At 38.6% G+C, this 24,678-nt stretch overlaps 2 protein-coding genes across 3 annotated transcripts; both read right to left on the reverse strand.

Moving 5' to 3' along the window:
- Positions 1 to 734: 734 nt before the first annotated feature.
- Positions 735 to 8,224, reverse strand: LOC111828502 (uncharacterized). Of its 2 annotated transcripts, none has more exons than XM_040521522.1 (9): positions 7,788 to 8,224; positions 7,379 to 7,500; positions 7,033 to 7,159; positions 6,879 to 6,935; positions 6,727 to 6,801; positions 6,542 to 6,640; positions 6,400 to 6,473; positions 4,643 to 6,293; positions 735 to 1,638 (listed from the first exon to the last, which is right to left on the reverse strand). In XM_040521522.1, exons 1-9 carry the CDS (start codon positions 8,196 to 8,198, stop codon positions 1,060 to 1,062), a joined length of 3,195 nt encoding a protein of 1,064 aa, XP_040377456.1. In that variant the 5' UTR covers positions 8,199 to 8,224; the 3' UTR covers positions 735 to 1,059. The 2 variants fall into 2 exon arrangements, with proteins under 2 accessions (XP_040377456.1, NP_001347134.1); NM_001360205.1 differs by having other exon boundaries at positions 4,643 to 6,299; positions 7,788 to 8,105.
- Positions 8,225 to 8,651: 427 nt separating this feature from the next.
- LOC102703384 (uncharacterized) lies at positions 8,652 to 12,817 on the reverse strand. Its single transcript, NM_001360204.1, has 8 exons — positions 12,668 to 12,817; positions 12,280 to 12,347; positions 11,693 to 11,759; positions 11,301 to 11,455; positions 11,142 to 11,212; positions 10,942 to 11,010; positions 10,303 to 10,403; positions 8,652 to 9,249 (listed from the first exon to the last, which is right to left on the reverse strand). Exons 2-8 carry the CDS (start codon positions 12,342 to 12,344, stop codon positions 8,950 to 8,952), a joined length of 828 nt encoding a protein of 275 aa, NP_001347133.1. The 5' UTR covers positions 12,345 to 12,347; positions 12,668 to 12,817; the 3' UTR covers positions 8,652 to 8,949.
- Positions 12,818 to 24,678: the final 11,861 nt, after the last annotated feature.

Below are 24,678 nucleotides of genomic sequence, written 5' to 3' on the forward strand. Positions count from 1 at the left end.
GCCCTTGCGGGTGCGGTGCCATTAATGCCGTACCCGCGGCTGCAGGGGTAGAAGCGGGAGGCGAGGATTGGGGGTGGTGCGGGTTGGAGACTTGGAGGCGCACAACCCGCCACGTCGGCGTGGGAAGGAGCCAGTTCGAATTGCGCTCGCCGACGGGTGGGGCCGGCCAGGTCGGGACTCGGAGAGGAGTTTGTTTCACGATATATTTTTTTTGTGTCGGTACTGGGTACGTGTGGCGTGTTTATGTTCCTGAAAGCGTTTCGTTTCTGTTTCTCCCCCCTTTTTTTCATTTTTATTTTCGTCAGAGAGTATGTGTTCGTTTTGGAGGTAGACGAGGCCGAATGCCCGTCTCGTGTTTTAGACAGAAAAATAGAAGAAATTACTACTCAATAGTCAATACTATTTGTACATGTGATGGTGACTGGAGATATATCGACACAACAGCTACCGCATGATATACAACAATACGAGTGCATATCAATGTTCTAAAGATGCAATACGGAGCTAAAAGCACGTTTTTAGAACTAGAAACGTCATACCAAACAAAGCTAAAAGCACGTTTGCTCAATATCAACAGCTCCAAAGCTTAGGATATCAACAGCGTCACTCAAATATCAGGACCCGGTGCACAAGCGTCTAACTGGACGACATAACAGGTGAAAAATATAAAGACTTAAGTAATTTGGAAATAAACACCGGAAAATTGCATGAGAAGCAGAAATGTAACAGCAGAGCCTCACCTAAAATTCTGTATAAATGCCCATGGAACAGTTCAGTTTCCAATACTTGGCAACAGTAAGTCAATACTCTGTTGGAACTTGGAAGGGAGCGATCCATTACAGACATGCATAAATTCCCGTCTTTTCCCTCTTCATTTTCTGCCTTATTACTATGAAGAACTATGCTATATAATGTAGACACTATATGTATTACATAGGCAAAATTTTGAATTTTGAATGCTTTGTATATTTTCCCCACATTCCAACCATTACAAAAAGGATCTACAGTTTCTGAACCTGAATAATGTTTGAGCTTTGTTCAAGGTTCTACTCTAGCCTCTTAACCACTACAACCCCAAAGCCGTTTCCTTGCAGGTCGTGGATTCTTCATATCATCTACACTATATGTCGCTGCCAACAATTCTTTCCCGTGTTCATCTTCCTCCTTTTGGGGTGCAATGGGCTCTTTGAACCTTTCCCTTCTTTTCTGCATCTTTTTCATTACCTCAAGTATATGTTTATCATCGCATTCTCTTGTAGCTCCGTTGCTGCAATCAGCATCTTTCGATGTTGCATTAACCATCCCTCCCTGACCTGCTGAGCTTGCTTCTATCACTGACCTTAGCACTACTTTGCTTCGTTGGTTAAACTTGCTTCTTGAAGCAGTATCATGATGATCCTGTTCAATCAGTTCTCCCTCCTCAATCTCTTCACATTCTTGATTGATGCTCACATGTTGCTGTTTTTGTTGTATTGATTTCTCCAAAATCTGATTGCGTGAGATACGGTAGCTTCTTGGTTTACGCACTTTCTGATGTACACTCTTAAGTTTGGAACTGTGCAAATCACTGTCAGCAGGAAGACACCCCTCACTATCACTTTCAACCTCACGCCTTATCTCAATTCCTTGTCGATTAAACTGCAATAAGATGATAATGTATAGCATTGAGGAACAAAAGTTTAGCAGATTATGGGAAGACACAAGCAATGATAAGGTAAAGTACACTTCTAGTCCTGAAATAGCCAATACAAACAAATAGTAACAGAGCAAGAAATGAAAATATTTTTTTCCATGACTGAACAAACAATTGCTCTTCAAGACATTTCAAGCTATGCCTAATTAACAGAGATGGCTATGGCACAACCAAAGGATTCTAATAACACAAGAGAAAACTGTAAGACAATACCATGCTTAGCAAATCAGTGTGGAGAGATACAGTTTCCGTAGTATCAATATGGAAAATTAGTTGACATTTCTCAGTAGTTAGTCCATCAAAAATCATATGAAGATAGATCACAGAACACTAGAAGAGAGTTACAGACAATACTAGATGCTATGAAGAAAGAAATTAGGAGTCGCAAAAGTTGTATCTGGTGATGCAGCATTACCAACCATAAAATTATGCACGCATGGTAAGCTTAAATTTTATGATAGCAATGGCATATGTTAAGACCCAAATGGGTATAACTATTTATGAACATATCTTTTGGTGAGCAGGAACATACTGCCTGCATTGAAGAGAAGAAATAAGAACTTTAACACAAATGTAAAACTAAAACAAATTTATAGTTGAACTTATGAATATCCTGTTGCTTTTGTAGTCCAACTAACTATAGAAATGCTGTCACCCATTCTAAGCCTAATTATTGTAATGCATTTCTCGGCACCTCGCCAAAACCAGGTTTGCAAGACATACAGGAAAAAAAATTATGCAAACAGAATACTGTGAGTAAATCAGGCTAGCTAAATATACAGCTCCTTTCAACCATTATTAATCACTGGGCAAAAATATTGACATTTGCAAATTGATTCATCCGAAAAAGAACAGAGAATGGCTCATGTTCAATGTGTATGAAACATACAGGAAAACAGAGAAACGGATAATGATACTTCACAAACTAACACACACATCTCATTGAGTATTTCAGCATACCAATTTTAAAGGAAAAATTATAGGAGTGTAAATCCATCTTGTGTTATCAAGACACCCGTTAACAACCAAGCCGCAGTACTTTCATTATGACCCATAATAATAATATATGAACAATAATAATAACATATAATGTGAAACTATTTTGGGAGACAAAATCCAATAGCATTGTAATTTAGTCAATATACTATTATTAACTGCCCTGATGATTAAAATTTCAAAATATTTACTCATGTAGATTCTCAGGGCGTATTGACTTGGGGAAAATGTGGGATAGGACTAGGGAAATGGAGTAGACTAACACTCACCCTTGATCTTTACTGTCAAGGGTTAGCTCAACTGATAACCCAATCCCTATTCCAGATTGTAACCTAAATCTAAACATTCCCTGATTGAATATCAAAAACAATTTAGAAACAAAAACATAATAGTCGATCCCTTTGAAGTGAGTCTGGGCTCAAGTCAGTGCTTATCGGTGTAGTTGTAACGTCCAAATATGGACTGTTGTGTTAAATCAGGTACAATACTGTCATAAATAAACAAGTCAGGAGGTGTATCTTATCACTTCTTAAGCTTGGATCTGTATGATTTAATATTTTTGTCAAGATGGTCAGACATGAGCATTTTCACCCACAGATAGAACGAGGGAAAGAAGGTAGTTGATGTGGCTACATGTACAACATGGCTGTAAATGTATATTAACTGAGGGGAGGAGATGACTGAAATGCAGATATGCTGGCATGCAAACAATTAGTTAGGTTTTCGGCACACATTGGACACCAAACACTCCATCAAGCATTGAAACGCAGCATGTTGATAAAGTGTTATTATTAAAAGTATCAACCAACAAACACAGACACATATGATGTTAGCAAATAGTGCGAGAATGCGAGTGCATAGTCCATAGAGTTCGATGCAGCTGTATTAAAAAGAAAATAAAATTCAACCTTTTAATAGCATGAACTGATAGTCAACCTAACATTTAATGTATGAATGGATAGAAACTTTGAACACAACACATTTCACGTGACAAAAATTATAAGTAAACACAGCATGTAACACCAAAGAAAGTTTAGATGATATTTATAGTTGTTTTGCTGATTATACTCATGGGCTTGTGGTAACTTGTTGACACACTAGGTACAACGGTCCTGTCCATGCCCATGCAATGCCTTTCTACCACAAAAAGAGGATTCATCTTGCTAAATACATGATGTGGGGAGTGGATGCAATAACTACAATCTTCCAGAATGTACAAACTACAAACTTTACCAAATGGAGACTAACTAGCAGCTCAGTGAGTACTGATATAAATCGATTCAATTACTCAGCGAACAGGAGTATGTCAAATTGTCAATGCTGCAACGTGAAATCATGGGGCAGGATATGATCTCCCCTTTTCTGAAAGAAAATATCAACACTGGAAAAGAAGATTGAAAGCTGGGAGCATGAAAGTGGTAATGGCTATTAACTAGCAAGAGAATATCATAGAGAATGTCACACAACAGGGCAGTCCAAGATGAGGATAACAGTATTAATATGGATAAAGGGTAAGATATATGTCCAGAATGCAGAGGCAGAATTTAATCAGGATTATTTAATTACGGCAGTTAACCGAGACAAATGTACACCGGAACCGAGCCATGTAGGATCTCACCGCATCATATAGAAACTGTAGTGCTTTAAAAAGAGTGGGATAGATAATAAGTGGTTAAATGCTCTATATAAAAAGGAAAACATAATCTGCAAACCAAACTGAGGGCCTGACTTGCAATTTTCTGCTGCTCCATTACTACTGCAGCTTTATAATGTCTGATTTAGTTATGGAGTTTCAGGAGGGGATTGAAGCACTGTCTTTTTGTTTTCTTTCATATGCATGTATTAGTTGAATTCATCACAAAAGGAACAATTTAAGGAAAGATGTAAAAGGGAATATCTATTGAAAATTATATGTATGTACAACAATACCGACATTGCCTCCTCGAAGTTTACCTTTCTCTTCCTATGGATCAAAAGCAAGTTATCTGCGTCACTGGGCTGCAAATTCATGATCTCATGCCTTTTCTTATCATAAATGTTTCGAATATTGTCGTTGTTTCTCATATCATTGAGACTACACATAGCTTCTACATCAATCTCCTTTGTATAATTGTGCATCTCAGCAACATATCTTTTTTTACCACTTATCATAGATCGATCATGCATCCATCTCCTTCCTTTTGGATATGATGGATTGAAAAGATCTTTATGGTTCATGGAACCTTGATCAGCATAAACCTTCCTCTTCACTGGTTGAATACATTGACCAGTCTCAGCAACAGAACCACTATACAAAGCAGGTCGTTGAATGCCGTCAACACCAAATCCAGAATGATGCAGTATTTTCTTTCCATAATATCCATCACAGTTGTATTTGATTTTACCATTTTGGATTCTTTTGTTATCAATGAATCTGTTTTTTGAGCTCATACAGTTTAGATTTGCAGAAGGCACGGGCCAACCCTTCTCAAATTTCCTGTGGCTGGCATTTGCCTGACAAGACAATATAAGCCGGTCAGGATGTGTGAAATGCTCAAACACAAGATGTTCGGAATGTCTGAAATGCTCATCACTACTTTCTGCAGATTGACTTCTGTATCCATGCCTATCCTGAGGATGCAGTACCTTGCCAAATCTGTAATCAGTGTAGTGGAAAAACTCATCATCCCCATTATGGTCATGTCTGACTTTTCTTGTTTCCAGGTATTGTCTTTCTCTGTACATCCGTCCATCAGTGTCATCACAAAACTCAGCTTTTGGCATCGAAGGAGATCTATGTACATGATCATGGTGTTGCTGCCATCTCCTGGTGGAATAGCACTCTAAAATATCTTCATTATCATCGATCTCATGCCAAGATCGCCTATGTCTTTGGCTAGAGTCATCATTGCGTTGTTCATCATGTCTCAAAGCTATTCTTTCCAGAGGCAAGTAGTCTTGCTTTTCACACAATTGAATGTGAACTCGATAATTGTTGCCAAGGAAATTTGAGCTAGATCTTTCATGTTTATGCTTTCGAGCATATCTACTGGAGTAGTTATCTGTTGTGTTTTCTTGTATCTCAAACAGGGCACGTTTCCCACCAGCTAAACTTTGCCTCTTCAGTTCTTCTGTTGATCTATATCCAGATTTATGGAGATGGCAATCATTTTGGCGGTTATTAAGAAATCGACTAGAAATCCCTGCTCCAGCTTCATCAGTCCTCCGACGTTCAGTTATCTTGTGATATCTGACATCAGTAGGAGAGGGGGCATATCTATGAATCTCACCCTTGCTATTTTCTTGGTCTGATTTACTTGAACGATGGCAAAAATCTGATAATACATGCTCATCGTTATGGACTGTTTCCACATAAAAAGCATTGGAATTTGATTTTCCACGCTTCCTCTTAAAATAGAGATCTTCTGTTGACTCTTCAGAAAGCATGTCAGAATTATCAGGACTAGAAGATTGGACCCCCGCACAAGCAGAATCTCGTAAAACTGGTTTGCTCCCAGTGTACTCTGAGGAACCTCTCTTGTGCACTTCTTTATCAACCATCCTGTCCACCACAGAGCTAGTTTCCTTCGGACATTCATCACCACCGTGATGGTTACTGGCTGGCCTGCATCTATTGTGATTGAGAAACAATCAGCTTATTGATAATTTTGCAAAATACATATGATAACTTCCTTAAAACAACACCAACATGTGATTTCAACTATACATACCTTTTGGTAGTGTCATTTACTGTTGACCTGCCATCTGAGCCGGAGTGATTTGATGGTGAAAGCATCATGCTTACCTGGATGATTAGATTAATTGTTAGAAGATATGTAACTGCAACATAATACAGACCTTGACGCCACATACCTGTATCACATCAGAATCCCTTCGTCTTGGAGGCCACATATCTGCTGATGGAAGACGCTCTTGCAAACCACCTTCAACATGGATTGCTCTACCCTTTGGCTAGATGAGCAATACAAGTTAGCCATGACAGACTGCACATGAAGCACATATTGATCCATTCACTCCAAAAGCGAACTTGATAATACCTTAGCAAGCTCATTTCTGGAATAAATCTCCGACTTTGGCACTGACTTACTCAATCCAAGATTGTAATGAAACTCCTGAATGCAGATATATGTAAAATTGTAAATAATTATTATTTTCCAAATAGAATGGTCGAATTTTCAAGTTAACTCACCTGTTCCAATCCTGACGATTCCTTTGCAAGTGTTCTGGTTCCATGTCTGAAGTTTCCCTACATGACAAAGGTAGCTCTATTACCATCTCTTGGCTTAAAAAATCCTAACATAAATGTTGACAGAACAATAAATTGATAACACAGCAAAACCTACCATGTCAAGACAATATTTTCTCCACCCTTCTTCATCCATGCCAAAGTTGAAGTAGTCCGTGAGATCCACACCATGCTGTCTCCAAGGCTTCTCTTGAAATGCTTCAATGTCTATGTCAAAAACTGTCCTGAAGTAACATGCCATAATGTCCAAATCAGAGATCAATTGCAATTGCACATTTTAATTATGGGATACACATAGATCGAGAGGCCAACTTATGCGATAAGTAGGCATAACAAATAACTCTGCTATTAGCAGGAATTTCTCATGCCAGAGAGATCATGACTTTATGTTGATCCAGAAAACTATAACGATAATTGTTCTTGGGCTAGAAGAGGAATGGCACCTGTTTCTTGGTAAGAAAAAACTGAATTCCTTTTGAAATGCATGCTGGTGGCCTCGATCACCTTGTCCTGTGATCGGTGCTGCTGTTTTCTCGAGAAGTCCCTTCTGGTGAAGCTCACCAAGCTGGAACACAGAATACCACAATAAAAGCAATATGTTAATAGAATCTCTCCCAGCAAAATAGAATACATAACTCAATGTGATATTATGATATACCATTCATCCAAATTAGTTGCAGAATACAGATATAGAAGAGTTTTGCAAACACTACCATAAAAAATGCATAATCTTTCTATGCATCGTGCAACAGACTAATGCCGACAATTCTGGAATTTCCCCGTCACTTCCAATTTCTAAAGTTCTCTACAATTTCTACGACTATGGATTATTCACCAATTCGTGAAGCATACCTTGCCCCGGTCGCCATCAGTAGACGGACCTTTCACACAGCTACCCGAAACTTCCCCCTCCTCGCTCACCTCTGCCCACCGGTCCTCGCATCGGCCAGCAGTGGGAGGCGGCGACGCGGTGCCATAATCGTTGAGCACGATATGGAGGTCATCTTCGCTCTCCTCGTCGCTGCTGATGTACCCCGCAGTCCCGTCGCCCAGGTCCACCGTCTCGTTGGCGTCGTCCACCGCGTTGTGGGCGCCCGGCGCCTCGGCCTCGCCGTCAGTGGCCGGGTTGGAGCCTCCGCTCTCCCCGGCGGCGGCAAGCGCGGCGGCCACCTGGTCGTCGAGGTCGGCGTAGAGGTCCTCGACGTCATCGTCATTCTCCGCAGTGACGGTGGCGGCGGCGGCGTCCTCCTCTGCGGCGGCCATGGGAGGAGCTTGATGGCTAAACCATTGGTGATGCCGGCTGCCGCGAAAACCTTGACACGCTGCTGCTACAAAACCTAAAACCCTAACCCCAGGGGGATGGTGAACGGTGATGGGGCCTTGCAACTGAACAGCTTCCGGGTTCTCTTCTCATGGGCCTCGTCCGCTGCATCGGTTTGGTTTCCTTTGGGCCTAGCGTTGACTAGGGGTCCTGTGAATATTTAGTTCCTAAAAAAATTTAGCTCAAAACTCCATACAATTTTATTTTTAATTTGTTTTAAACTCGACCCTTAAATTTTATAGGCAAGTTGAACCGATTACCACCACTAGCCCTAAAAAATGGTACGAGGCCACGCGCCTGCTTAATCACGTTTCCAAATTCAGTTAAATGATGATGGCAAGTAAATTTAAGCCAATCACATGATGAAACACCTTAACCTTTGACGAAATTTATCTATATCCAAACATAAGAGGTCGATAGTGAAAGTAGTAGCATGCTATCGATAACAACGCTAAAACACAGCAATTACATGTATACATGATACAACATTTACAGAAAATATACCGTACAAGTATAAAAATCAAAATATTTTAGTCTGAGTCGTATGTATTTTCAGTGTCCTACACTAGATTACAAGAATCCGTCGACGTCTAGGTGTTTGCACCAGCAGCAAAAAAAAGAGTCCCTTGTTGGCTTGTTGCATCACAAAAAAAGGAAGTCGAGTCCATCAAATTCTTTTCTCCATTGATCAAATTAGAGCTGCTCAAGTGGTGTAAATTGGACGCTGTTCTTGTTCTTAGAAACTCCGTAGCCCACAAAAACGGATATACAGATTGCTACTACCGAAAGTAGCAATGCAAAGGCAGTTGCAGCATCCCATGAACGATTTGGAGCAGGGTGGTAATGCGCAGCTTCCAAGGAAGGTTGAATATCAAGAACCAACCAGTCGCAGCTGGCCGAATAATGGTCGGACTTGCTCCATGGTTTGCCATCGTCTGGGTACCAGAATGCTACAGACATGCTATTGGGCCCACCTATTGTGAACTGTGCATCCTGCATAGCCAAAGGAACAATTAATGAGTTAAGTGCCAAATGTAGTAGAAGAAATGTGGTAGAGTTGGTAATGATCCAATAAGTCTTCAGGCTGTTATTTGAGACGCTGAATTTTGATGTATGTCATGCAGGCTCAAAGTAGACCAAAAAACTGACATCATAGAAATAGATCATCCCAAGTAGAATGCGCTCGTGTTAGACACTGCAACAGCTCCACACATATGGGCAACCTTTGTTTCTTCTTCTTTTTAGATAATGACAGCCTTTGTTTCTTAAAAACACAAATCTGCTTTGAAGGGTTGTGTGCCACTGTGCCTTATAAATTAATATGTCCATAACAATAAGAGTCGGAAGGAGCTATTCGCTAGGTCACATCACAATGTAGTGAGTATATAGCAATCGGCCTTCTAAATGGGTTATCAATTCAAGTTCTGGAGTAAGATATGTGTATGTCATTAAATCCCTTATCACAAAATTAATCCCCCCTTTAGCATCTTCCGCTAAATGTTTAGTTCCCTAACTGCCTTCTATCTAGCGAACCAGCAACCAAACCAAAAACTATCACATTAATCAATTGAAGCTTTTAGATACCAAGCAACAAAAGCTATCATGTGACAAAATTGACATGTATTGCCCTTATTTAAACACCTTGTAAATGCCTGATCAAGTAATCGCATGGTCAAAACAATTAACATGTGAGCTCTCAGTTTTACAAACTCATAAGTCATAAGCAAGGAGGTGACATCTTAGGAAGGTCAAGTAGACCAGTGTTTAGAACTTTGCAAACAGATCATAATGAGGTGCACACACCTTAGTAAGAACAAGATAAGCAGGATAATCACCCAACTGTGGAAATGTTATTTAGACAAAACTACACTCGCAATGCTTGCAATTGCAGACTAGCTATTGCTGCACCAGAAATATGCACAATTACTTGTTTACTCAGTAACTTTGGGGGAGGGGGGAGGGGTATATGCATTTATGCACATGTCTCTAGGCATGCTTGTGCTCACGGAACAGTGGAAAAGAACAGAAAGAATGCTAGATAACTACCTGCTGAAACCGATCCATTGTTCTTAGGGGCCTTGAAAATTCAAAATAATATGTACCCTTCTCATCTTGTTTTCCATAAGGACTGTCATCATCCACAAAGCCTGGAGTAGAAGCACATGACAGTCAGACAAAGTTTTATTGGGTAGATTTCCCTTTTCCATCACAGCTTATGCAATCACAAAAAAATTTATTTGTTGACTGTATGAAACTCTAAATGGTCTTAAAGATAAAGTTTCCATATGCATGGTCAAAATCCATTAAGCACTATATTTAATAGCATGCCAAAAAAAGGAGGAATCGAGAAATTACTCCTTCCTATGTTGTTTGCCTCTGTTTCTGTATATCAATGCCTTAACTCCTCTAGATACCATGTGGCATATGAGCAGGTTTATATATCATATTAAAGAGAGATAAATATGCTTAGAGGTACCTTCAGTTTAAGAAATATCAATGTCTGTGTTTGCAGGGCAATAGAGATACCTCAGTTTTAAAGAAATATCAGCCGTTGATGACTTTAAAGCAGCGTAAAATATCTAAGTTTAAGGTATGCAGCAATGGTGAATTTGATGAGAATATTCAACACTGAATAGCTTCAAGGACAAAACCTTGAAGAAAGTACAGGAGGGACTCATGGCTTACCTGAGTGAAAGGTCAGTGAGCTATGCCACCATGCCCCATGCCAATCATTCTGAGCATTTGAATCATTCTCTGAAACAAATCATGATTCAACATTAAGTCAGACATGGTCGACGCAGAAATAACCATAAATATCTTTAATATTCTCTAGTGAAAATAACAAATAAATGATGATATTTTCTGCATTTTTTAGGTAGAGCTACCTTTAGGACCAATCCCGTCAAGGTATCGACAATGTGGATTCCATGCATACAAATCAACAAGATGACCGAATCTGCATAACCAAAGACCAACAGCAACTTTTGGAATGCTATCACACATAACTGCACGAACACCAACAAGAAAGACATAGTTGAAATTACCTATCACCTCCATTTCCATCTGCATTATCTATGTGATTGCCACCATAAAGACGTCCAGGGATAGCGCTTCCAACAGAAAAGTGCATAATGTCAACCTCTTGACCTCTGCAACTTTTGCTTGTGCACGACCCAGGCAAATCTTTGCACCCTCCCATCTAAAAAGACATACATCTCGACATTTGAGATACATGATGTAGTAATAGAGCAGCAAAAGTAATGTAGCAATATCCATATATACTCAAAAAGATGCTCAGCAGTCAGCAAATTGTTAGAAATAAATCTAACTACTTTGTGATATTACAGTAGTGGCAAACTGATACATATGTTGGAGAGCGCTTAGCACAAACACTATGACTTGAGATTTGGGAATAATTACAGCAGTGCAAACTTACATTATAGTACGTGGCTTTTTCTCCAATTTGGAACATCAGAGCAACAGAAGGGCACTTCTTGTTTTCGCTGCAATATTCAAAAAACAATCAAAAGCACGGTTACTTGCTCAGGAGTCAGAGCCACACATCTGAAGAAGCAGAGCTACATGGCTACGCCCTGAATTATTTTCTCCAAATTGATCATGAGTATCTCAGTCAAATAAAATTCCATGAGGCCATAGAGAAGACCAAGGCAATAAGAGAAAGTTATGCCGTGACCACGAAATACAACTAACTGAGCCTAGTGCATAAATCCCTATGTCCCCATCACCCACATAGCTACCGTTTTAGTAGATTAAAATAGAAAAAAAAGCTTTGGATTAGAGAGAGAAACGCTAAGCACCATGGCAGTATGACACATTGCTCGTGAACTAGTGAACAAATCAACATGGCTGTCCAATTTATCCAATCTAATATAACATCACAACTAAAAGAATAAGCATAACGAGCACTACAACCTCCACTATCAGCCTGCCATGCAGACCAATAGCCACTATCCACGGTTCCACGCTAGTGTATATCCGTACAATGAAAGAAGGCGAAAGTACCCTTTAGTGTAGGTGTAATCCCCATCAACTTTCAGCATGAAGAAAATGTTGACGCCATCATGCATAGCCTGCACATGACAATCCAAAAGTTAAAACTGCAGCGGTGCCACCATTTACTATGCATCCACCACACAGATCGCATCTTCCTTTGCAAAAAACGCAACGCTAGAGGAAGCAACCTAAGTTCGATACTTGCTGACAAATCCAAGATTTACTACCCCAAATGCTACACGATCACGAAATTTGATGAGACGAGTTCGGCCATCACCATTTGTCCATTTCAACATCCAACATAGCTTCTATCCTTGATGATCGACCTGATTTCTCAAGATCCCGTATGCTCCTGGTGATCGAGGCATAGAGTAGACAGAGTAACAGGGGGGCACACCTTGACGGAAACCTTGCCGCCGGCGTAGGCTCTGTCCTCGTCGGGGTCAAGAGCCGGCAGCAGCGCGAACTCCGACGCCTCCACGCCGTCCCAGTCCGCGGGGTGCCCGTCCACGGTCACCTCCCCGGGGCGGAACTCCGCGAGCACGCGCCCGCCACCGCCGGCGCAGGTGGGCGCCTCGCCGTGGTGCTCGTGCGCGGTGGCAGCGGCGAGGAGGGCCGCGGCCGCCACGAGGAGCGCGAGGGTCCTCATGCGCGGCGGCGGATCGAGGCGAGGCCTGGGCGGCGCTCGGACGGCGAGAACCGCGAGCTCGGGTCCGAGGTTTGATTCTATTCGTCCTGGCCCACGCGGCGGCGGCGTGGAGAAGAAGGCGCCCGCCTCACATGAGAGTTGGTTGAACTTGGTTCGGTTGGGACTTGGAATTTTCGTTTGCTTCACCCGTGAAGGCCAGAAATGACGTGATTAGCCATGTAATTTTGTCCTCGGTGCCGCGCGGCCGCGGCACCTTGCCAGGAGTGATTTGGGTAATTCAGTATTCCACGCTGAGATCTGGCCGTTTGACCAATTTGGTGGATGGATCTGCGAGGTGGAAAGGCGGTTTCCCGGTCGCTGAAATGGTCGTCACGGCCTCACATGATCACATCCGACAGCTCACAGAACGCCTACGTTGCGAGAGAGTGGAGCACCAGAGCTGCCAGGATTTAACGAACTAATAAACGTTTTATAAAAATAAAATAGCGTTTAGATAAAAGTTGATCATCTTATTTTTATAATATAGTTTCTAATTTTATATTGATTAATTTTATCGGCTATCATAAAAAATAATTAATCTTTTATCTTTATTAAAAAGATGCAGTCCAAATGGCAGCTTAAGAAGCCGCCCGTCAGCTCTGGAAATATGGTGCGCATTGTACGAAAGAAGTCTGGGAAAAACACGCCACTGCACGCGTAAATTGTTTAGACAATTATCTAGCTATCGAGCTTGCTTCCACGGCCCTTCAAGAATTTAGTCTGGCCCATGTTAGCTAGTACTCTCACCATATTATACAAATGTTACACGTTGATTTTGAACTAACCAATGTTTTAGGGTGCGTTCGTTCGAACATTTTCCCAATATCTACTAATTGTTTTTTTCTAAACACGTTTAAAAATAGTAAACAATTATGTTTCTCTATTAAAATTTATATAGAAAATTTTCTTTTAAATTATATTAATGTTTTAAGTTTTTATAGATAATACTTAATTGATCACACAATAATCTGCGCTTTGTTTTGCCGGCCTCCCCAAATGAGTTGTGGGTTAAGGGTTTTGGGGGCAACAATGTGCTGAACCAAATTACTAGCGCAAGGTGAGTTAAGTTATTAGTGTATGATTAATTATATATTAATATTCTTAAGTTGGAAAATATGCTTATTTTTTGTTTTAAAGCAAATTTTCCATAGAAGTCTTTTGCAAAAACAATAATTAATTGTGTGATAGTGTATAGGATAGATAAAATAGTAGAAGAAAATTTTTGAAAAAACATTTTTTTTAAAAAATAACTGTAGAGCAAATAACGCTGTGATTAAGTAAAACGAACATGGTCAATACTCCGGTAGAAAAAACAAACAGGAAGGGCAGTTTGAGCTTCAATACAGATTGGAAATGAACTTCATTTTGGAATAGCTGAACTTGCAATGGCAGGCTTTTAAAGCTTTAAGCCCAAACAGCTACCAGTACTCCCAAATTCCTTCTACTATTCCTTTTACTTACCGTTCTCCGAATCATCACTATTTTTACTCATATATTTATTAAAAAAATCAATGAATTACAATGGATATTTTTCATCATAAATATCTCCATATCATTTTTCATATATCATCTTTTAATTTTTTTTATATAGCAGTGATTCCATATTTAGGGCATGTTTACTTTGCAGCCATAATCAACTATACCAAATTTCACAGCGCTAAAATTTCTCATATTTTGGCATAGTCAAATGTTCGTAGTGTTAGAGGTGTTCGGTTTGAAACAACACAAATTTTTGGTGATGTTTTATGAGATAAGCTTTTCGGAGCTACCAAATTTTGGCATGGTAGCGAGGTCAAGATACGTACGTTTAGGTTGTTGGTATTGTTAAAATGCAAAAGTAAACAAAGCCTTAATGTATATACATATTTAAGGGATCTATTTAAGAATCCAGAGAGTATCATGCTGCCAAACACATGTCGGCACTTGTAAACCATCCATGCTGCCATGCGTGAACCATCTTTATCGAGTACTACAACGAGACGCTATTAGAGCAAGTTCGATAGTATAGGTAACTAATACCTTCAATTTATCTATAGTTAATTTAATAGTCAATTCATACAATACCTAGCTATAAAACATATAATATCATGTTCCATATATCATACACATTGTACCTTAGAGTTTGTATGTAGCTAGCTACAAATTTTTAGTCCACTACTCTTCTCTCTTAGAGCATATACAATAGCAGGCTATAGGCCAACTGCAATTATATTTTAAAGAGACAAGAGAGGAGAGAAAATAAGTAAGCTACGAATTTATTCTAGCACGGACTCCAATACATAATGTATGTATGACATGTGAGACACGGGATTATATGTTTTGTAGGTAATTATTGTATGAATTTGCTATTAGGTTGATTATAGATGAATTGAAGCTATTAGTTAACTATATTATTGAACTTGCTCTTATCTACTTAAAATATATTTATAACTGATTTACACCCTTCTATTATACCTGCCCACAGAGAATAAGTAGTCGACTCACATCTGTATTGCTCAATAGTCCGATTCTCCCTGTCTCTACTTACCCCTCCAGTTTCCCACTTTGCAACTCGCAAGATAAGGTTAGACCGTACTAATTCAGTTATGCGCTAAATTCCGTGTGGTGCTCTCGCTCGTATCATTTTTTCGCATCCCCTATCTTGTTGATGTACATACTGATAGATATCTCCCAGTAGAATACTGGAATATATGAACGTCAAAGCCATGTGATGATGTGAGATGTGAGGTCCACGTGCGTTCTTTTTTCGAGATTGACATTCATCTGTAATTGAAGTAGCAGCATTCTTAACGGATATATATATATATATACACAGAGAGAGATTCATTATTATCTATATGGTTTTAGGAAAAATTTAAATATCTTATATAATAAAACGGAGATAATTGGGTTATCTCGAAATATTGGCAAACAAAAAATAATTTATGAATAAAACTTTTATATATGTGCTCTTAGGGATATAAAAGCCAAGACTGAAAAATAAATTATGATTAAAAAACCCTAAAATAAACTTTAAGTTTAAGTTTAAAAATTTAAATAATGACTTGTAAGAAAACAAAAATGAAAAAAATGAAGTTGGATACATCACACGGAGCAGCTTAAATTAAGATCTACAAATAGGGAAAATAGTATTTTAGCAGGTTTGGTTCAAGAAATGGAACAATGAATTCACATCGCCATGATATACCACACGCCATGTTTGATATTCCGAGATGAATAAGATAAATATCAAACATGTACCTAAAAGTTAATGTGTCAAATAAAATAAACGGATGGGGTACAATCTCCACTATACTTTAATATACTAATCCCTCCATTCCAAAATACAAACATTTATATGATTCAAATGTTATATCATAATATAATCATTTCACATGATTCCAATGCTTTTAATCATTCCAATATTCTAGAGTGAATCAAATACTTAGAAAGAAGATATAATCAATTCAGAATTTAAAAAAATTACCACTAAAGTAATTAAAAGTAAATAATAACTATTTAATGTATGCTAACAATCTATAAATACTACTACCATATTTCATAATGTAAGATGTTTGACTTTTTTGGTTGTAATGTTTGATCGTTCGTCTTATTTAAAAATTTAGTACAAATATAAAAAATGATAAGTCGTGTTTAAAGCTCTTTTGATAATAGAGTAAGTCACAAGCAAAATAAATGATATTTTCATAATTTTTTGAATAAGACAAACGATCAAACATTATAACAAAAAGTCAAACATCTTACATTATAAAATAGAGAGAGTAATATTTTAGAATATGTGATATATTATGGATGGCAATGTGCAGCTAAGCCTCGGTAATCAGTACACGTGGATCCTGGATCCAAAATGTCATTTTCCTACACATTTTCGTTGCAGCTTGCCTTCAATTGCTAGAGGTGGACAGGGATGGAAATGAGAGAAGAAGCTAGCTTATCCGGTTGTTCTTTTCCCTCTATTATTTATTTATTTGCCACTTATGTTCAAGTTAATTGCATCCTAGTCGTGTCATTGTTGGCCGGCATTGGGCAAGGAAAATGAAGATGTCTCAATCCAATACCACATGGTTGATGGCGAATATTGATGCAAATAACGATAGTGCTTAAAACGACGTCTTTGACATGATTCTGTTCAGTTCCAAAAGGCGTGTAATTCTCCGCGGTGGCTCCAGATAGCGAAATTATAAATCCGTCACTTCCAATTAGACTATGCCCGACGTAACAAAACTCTTAAATATACGCTCTCTTGGTGGGTCATCTTCAGGATTTTAAAAAGGAAAAAACAAACGATATATTTACAAACAAAACATATTTTGCTAATAAAACTTTTATATACGTATTTATGCTATTATTATCGTGCATTATCGTGGGATAGTCTGTCCGTTGCTCGTCGCTGGCGAGGAATTTCCAAGTGGGGATCGCTCTGGAACTGCACTCATACTTTAGCGGGGTGGGTGAGGGACCAGCCAGCAGCGGGTTGCGGGCGCACGCCAGCCACAGCCGAGCCGACCCGGGTGGGTGCACGCCCCTCATGGGCCGCGGCGCCACGATTGGCCCGTCCGGGTGCCCGCACGTGGGGGGGCGCGGCGCGGCAAAAGGCCCCACAACCCCACCACCCCACGGACGGGGGAGGAGGAGGAGGAGAACGTCACGTCTCAGGCCGACGCCAACCCGGTGGATGCGGACCTGCCGCCGCGCGCCGATCGATTGGAAGGACGGGGAATGCCGCTATAGGCTATAGCTGCGCCGTCGCGATCCGCCACGGCGGCTCTCGTCCTGCGCTGCTCCCCGGGGGGCCTGGCTTTCCCGAAAGCCTGAAACTGAAAGGAAATCCCCGATTCCCAATGGCTTGTACTTCGCCAATGGGTGAGAATTAAGGAGAGACAGAAACGGGTGATTAGTTTGTCCCCGGGCGCTAACACAAGCTTATATTACCTCCGTCCCATAATGATTTTATTTTTCGTTTCTCCGTGTCCAATGTTTGACCATTTGTTTTATTTTAAAATTTTGTATAAAAATTTTAAAAAATTAGTCACGTATAAAATAATATTCATATTTTATCATCTAGTAACAATAAAAATATTAATCGCAAAAAAATTCAAATAAGACGAATTGTTAGACGTTGACACGTAAAAACGAAAAATGAGGTTATTATGGGACGAAGGTAGTACTACCTCTATCCCATAATAACATTATTTTTCGATTTATGTATCCAACACTTTGAACATTTGTCTTATTTGAAATAATTATTAAAAAACTTAAAAAAATTAGTCACACATAAAGTACTATTCGTGTTTTATGGTCTAGTAACAATAAAAATATTAATCACAAAAAATTTCAAATAAGATGAAGAGCCAAAATATTATATTTAAAAACTGAAAAATGATCTGTACGTGCTATACCCCGCGTGCAGCCTATGGCGGCGAGTAAACACATGTTGTGTAGATCTCGTAGCCAACGTGTGGGATTATAGATATCTATATCTCCGGATGACAGGATAGAACGGGGAATCGACCTTGTACAACGGGCTAGTGCTCGTATTCGGATCAGATCACAGCACAAGTGGTCATACGAATAACGTTCGCTTTGGATCATACATATTGATGTATGCATGCAGAAATTTCCATTTGATAGATGAGATGGAGCTAGTACAATAGGCAACTTACTGTAATAGTTAATTTAGTACTCTAGCTACAAAATGACACAAAAATGATCATAGTTAGTAGCCGGCTACACGCCTACACTATTGTCTTGCTCTTAATTAATGAACTTTACATCGGAGACTTGGACTAGGACCGCAAGAATAGAACTCGAAACTTAAATGCAGAAGAGCTTTACACACCTCCAGGCTACCATTCGTTCATCAGTTAAAGTAAAGAGAAAAAAAGCATTCGTTGACTAGTATGAGAACATTATTCCATTTATCATTACATTTCTCTATAATAATTCTATTTTTAAACTCTAACTGTCCTTGGTTGAGAAATGCTACTAGAGATTAGCATGAATCTGATGGCATATTCAAGATACTAGAGCTCTCCATAATATTTAACACGTTAATTAGCTAATAATGATAGTCTTAATAACAGCATAAAAATAATAATTAAGCTGCTCACATAATGCAGATGGGGCCACTGTCATCCATCTTTCGTGTCTTCGTGCAACACCGTCTCTTCGCAAGACAGACAACTATCCCTTTCTCAATTATTTTGGCTCAAAGTAGAATTTCTCAGTGATTCTTACGAATGTAGACGGCCAGTGGTGTTAACACATCAGGTAAAATCACACGTAATTGCTTATATCACAGTCAGAATTGGCCATTTTGTAGTAGTAGTGACGAAGAGAGTCAGAGGCTCTAATTGTTATCTTTACCTATTTAGCTGCCCAAGACGTGCACAACATGAACATGTGGTTTTCAAGGATCGATGTCTGGAGGTGGACACCAGCAGTACGGCCAATATCATACTCAAATCACACATGTAAGTACTAGTTGGTATGCTATATATGAAGACGATGTTAAGTTCTGGGATAAAGTGCAGTTGTTATCGTGACCATATAGTAGCAACTGTAACAATCTTGGTCATTTGTTTTCTGATCCAACATATCCACATGACTACTACAGAAACACCCGAATGGCACATCGTAGCTGTAATATTTTGCAATAGTAACCAACTTATCTTGGTCTTCTATTGTAGATCATATGACGTACATAGAACTGCTTAGGTTCATAGGTTGTAGTCACAATAACACCTTCACAAGATCCTAATCCGGTTAGCATCCGGACAAGGATCCTAGCCTGGGTGCTAACCTAACATTTGTTTAATGTTTGGGATATGCATAAAGAAAATAAATACTCCATTCATAACATAGGATGTTTGACTTTTTTACTTGCAGTGTTTGACCATCTATCTTATTCAAAAAATTATAAAGATATTATTTATTTTGCTTGTGAATTACTTTATTATCAAAATCACTTTAAGCATGACTTATCATTTTTTTATATTTGTACTAAATTTTTGAATAAGATAAATAGTTAAATATTGCAATAAAAAAAATCAAATATCTTACGTTATGAAACGGAGGTAGTATTTCCTAGTGAAAATGGACCTAAGCCTTGCTCAATGCCTCTAAAAAACCACCGACCTCATTAGCATATGGTAAAAGGGTATAGATGCCACACTTCTGTATTTAATGACCCTAGAAATACTCTCTTCAGTGTGATAGTTTTTATCGTTTTGGATAATAAAACTTATCATTGACTATGATTTCATATTAAACTATATAAATTTTTTAAAAATTACTTTTATTAAAGGAAAATGTCTGAATTACCCACTGCATAGTCCAAATTACCCCCTAAACTACAAAACTAGACATTTAGGACCCCCATTTTTTTAACCGGATGAATTACTCCTCTAGGAATTGTTTGGAGTAGTTTTGGGCATGAGATTGCACACGTGATGTCAATTGTAAAAAAAATAAAAATAAAGATCAGATGTGTCAACGTGTTATATCTTCTATTGTTGAGCGTAGAGAGAGATTGAGGGGGTGGGGGTGGGGGAGGGAGGAATTCATCTGGATTGAAAAGTTAGAGGTGCTAAATGTCTGATATTGTTGTTCATGGGGTAATTCAGACCATTGCAATAATTTAGTGTGCAATTCGGTTTTTACTGTCATTAAAATACTTTTTAAGATTAATCTATATACATTGTCCTATTATTTTCAATTAAACATTTTAAATTTTATTAATAATCAAAGTTTTTAAAAGGTTAACCGTACTTGTTGCAAAACAACTGGAACTATGGAGCTATAGAGAGTAGCATGCTTTGTCAAGCTCTAGAGGCTCATATTTTGACTTTTTAGTGGAAAAATACAAACATATTCATAAATAAAAAATAATTTATGAATAAAACTTTATATATGTGTTCTTAGTGATATAAAAACAAGGTTAAAAAACTTGGATGGAAAACTCTACAGTCAACTTAAAGGGGAAAAATATCAAATTTTGGCTTATAAGCCTATGCAAAAGCAAAAAGATGAAGGTGCTAAAATGTTCGTGGTTTCGCGGAGAATTGATTTATAACTCAAATATAGTTTTAGCTCATGTACTATGTCAGTTTTTAAACTGCTTGACACTTAAGACCACACTATTAAGTTTGTCATGTGACCATTGTATACCCATCTATCTATAAATTTGCTTTTACATAAAGGAACAAAGTTTACAGAGTGAAGTTTGAAATGGTGTTGCATTTAGTGTAATAATCCGACTAAAAAGTCATATATATTGAGTTAAAGTGGATTTGACTATACATTTTGTCATCTGATATTTGTAAGTTTTTGGACGGTTAGCATTTTAAGATTCATGCATAATCTCCTATATTAAATACCCTTCTCTACCACCTCCAAATCCCCAATCTAACCATCACTAGTAATGCACATCAACGTGAGCTTATGCAACACTTCTTTCCATCTAGCTTATGAGGGCACTCACAGTGCAGACCCAAGAGTAGTTTTTATCTGTATTTATTGCTATGCCACGTAAACAATTTACTGATATGATAGATTATTTATTGAAGAGAAATACAAAAATGAAGAAACTGGTTCTAGATTAAGACCCAATGTCTTCATGTAAAACAAGACTGTCTGTGAGAAAGACAAGTGTGCCATGTGACGATAAGATACAAAAGTTGCATTGGGTAACATAGTTTCTTGACATGATGTCTTAGAGTATAGAAACCATGGTAGTTTCTAGCAATATGAGTGCCCTCATAAGTGTTAATGCCAACAACATTGAGCCCCATTGGCTGCAAACTCCATGCCTTCTTCTTCACCTTCTCCTCATTGTCTTTCATTCCGTTATCTTCACCTGTCTTCATCAATTCCAATGATTCCCCCTTCGTGCTTCTCCTTTCCCATCACCACTGGTTGCAGCTGTTATCTTATATCACGTCTAAAAACTTAACTAATTTTTGAATAATAGCATGTATTAAATTATGGTCTAGGAACATCCAAAGTACACACTATGACAAACTAATACAATTACATCATCTTATAAAACAAATAAAGAACAAGTCTTAACAACGCAACGAAAAGAAAACTAGAAAGTGGACAACAACTGACAAAACAATTCTCAAGCGTAGCTACTCACCTAATCCTCCGATTGATCTTCATCAGAAGCAGCTCTGGCTTCCGGAGGAAAAGAGGGTAAATTTGTAAGGTTGAGTAAAACACTGTACTCAAACAAGCCACATGAGACAAATGCAATAATAATACATAGGGAATACAACGAAAACATTTATAAAGTATTTTTGATTTAGCATAAACGAAACATAGATAATTATTAATCAAAACTAAAGTAATCAGTGGTAGGTAGTACACCACACCGCACCAGGCCCAACCAACATTAATATTATGCTAAACCACACAATATCAACACCACTGATACAATGATAAACCATACAGTACTAGCTCCATTAATATCATACTAAACCACACACTAGCAACTTCATCCATCTTTACTAGCAAATTATTAACCATGTTTACTTAATTATAAAAATAGTGAAATTAATGCGAATCTTGATCAATCGCCTATAATCGTGGCATGTCTGTTCGAACAAATTTACTCTGATCAGAGGTGTACAACCCACAAGACATAACCCCATGTACGTAGCAATATGCCTCCATATCACTACGATATACTACGAGAAGGCTATGACAAGACCGCCCACATAACCCATTAATGACTCCTGCCGGGAACATGGTTCACGACTGTCGCTGTGTTAATCTTGACAATGGAGTAGAACAACTTGCAACGGCTAAGAATGACTGTCAGCAAAACACGATTACTGACTTACTTACGAGTACCAAATTTGCATGACGACACATTAACGACTTGCAGGGACAATGACAAAACTCACAAGAATTGAAACATGGGTTTGCATAGATGAAACTCATAAGAATTGAAACTGGAGAGGGACAGCCGACTCACATGAGAAGGATAGGGAGACGCATAAACAACCCGCAAGGCTGCTTAAATAGGTGGGAGAATGGATTAGATGGGAAATTTGGTGGGGACAAGTAATCTCGACAAAGTAGAAAACCTATCCTCGTATGAAAGAAAATGTATGGATAAAAAGGAAAAGAAATTGTATGAAAAAAGGAAACACTTGACCGACAAAAAATGAAGGGGGTGAGGAAAGGGCGGCGATGGCTAGAAGTGATCCGACCGACCAACGGCTAGGGTGGCCATGACTGCGGTTTGGCCTCGGCACATGCGCGTGAAAACCGACTTGGCCCCCAAAAGGAAGATAATGCCCACGGCCAAGGGAAAAGAGAGAAAAAGAAAAAAAGGTAGCTAGAATTTAACTAAACTTTGAATGACTTTTATGCATTGAAATTTTAATCCATTTTCTCTGCAAATTCCATTGCAAATCTCGTTAATCAATTTCGCACAACGAATACAATAAAAATATTCACAGCCTTTAGGTCCATTTAATTAGATAATTTTATTTTCACTCAGTTAGAAAAAATAATTTGTTTAGTTCTTTTCAATTATAATTCAAGCTTAGAAAAAAACTCAGGCAGTTACAACTTACCTATGTCTTCCGATGCTGTCAACCCATCCACTGTCCTCCTCCATAGTGGCGGAACTAAACCTGGGGCAATTAGGAATTAAGCCCTAGGCCTAGGTCCAAAACATCATTAAAATTATATAACATTATCATATAAATTTTATATATCACTAAGACCATGTTAGCTCAGCCCTAAGTTTCAATATTTTTTAGTTCTACCCCTGCTCCTCCATCCTTTGTGTTCCGTCTTGTGGACTGCTCATCTTCACTATCCATTTGTCAGTCCTTCGTCATCCTGACCCTCTCCAAAGCCATCATCGCGCCATCTACCTTTCTACTACTACCACCAATCCTGAAACCTAAATCATCGGTAAAGTTTTTTGGGTTTGGATGTCATCGGTGTTAGAGCAGCTCCAGTTTGAGCTAAGAGCAGGTACAATAGTAGACTATAGGCCAACTATAGATATATTTTAAAAAGATAAGAGATGAGAGAAAAGAGCATTGAGTTACAGATTTGTAGCCAGCTGCAACATAGACTCTAAGACATAATGTGTGTATGACATGTGAGATGAGATAGTATATGTTTTGTAGGTAGCTATTATATGAATTGACTATAGATAAATTGGAGCTAGAAGTTGACTGTAGTATTGAACTTGCTCTAAAATCGAACCATGCATATAAAAACAACGCACATTGTAGCAGTTTGATGATATGTATTGGGGATAAAAGCGACCTCCAAAGTTCACCATTTGGATATGTGCACAAATATTTCTCTAAGTTCACCATATCACTTTTCTAAATTATATTTTCAACTTTATAATAATTAATTTTATCTTTTATACCATTACATATCAATCGTAAAAATAAGAAAAATCCTAGTCAGTCTGCTCAAAAGAATCTAGTCTTAGGCCCCGTTCTAAACAACTTTTAAGCTGGAGCTTTTTTTGACATGTAAAACAAAAAAAATGCCATTGGTATATGTTCCATATATTTTTCCCTCAAAATATATCGTTTAGTTAAAAAATATGTGCTTAGCGAAAAAGGTGTATTAGCTCAGCCAATAAGCTGTATTGAACGCAGCAGTCATCGCCATATCCCTCTCATGTCTAGCCGAGTTCTCGCCGTCTCGGTCCGTCCCATGTCTAGCGGGAGATAGAA

Source organism: Oryza brachyantha, chromosome 3, assembly GCF_000231095.2.
Source record: "Oryza brachyantha chromosome 3, ObraRS2, whole genome shotgun sequence".
Classification (NCBI taxonomy): domain Eukaryota; kingdom Viridiplantae; phylum Streptophyta; class Magnoliopsida; order Poales; family Poaceae; genus Oryza; species Oryza brachyantha.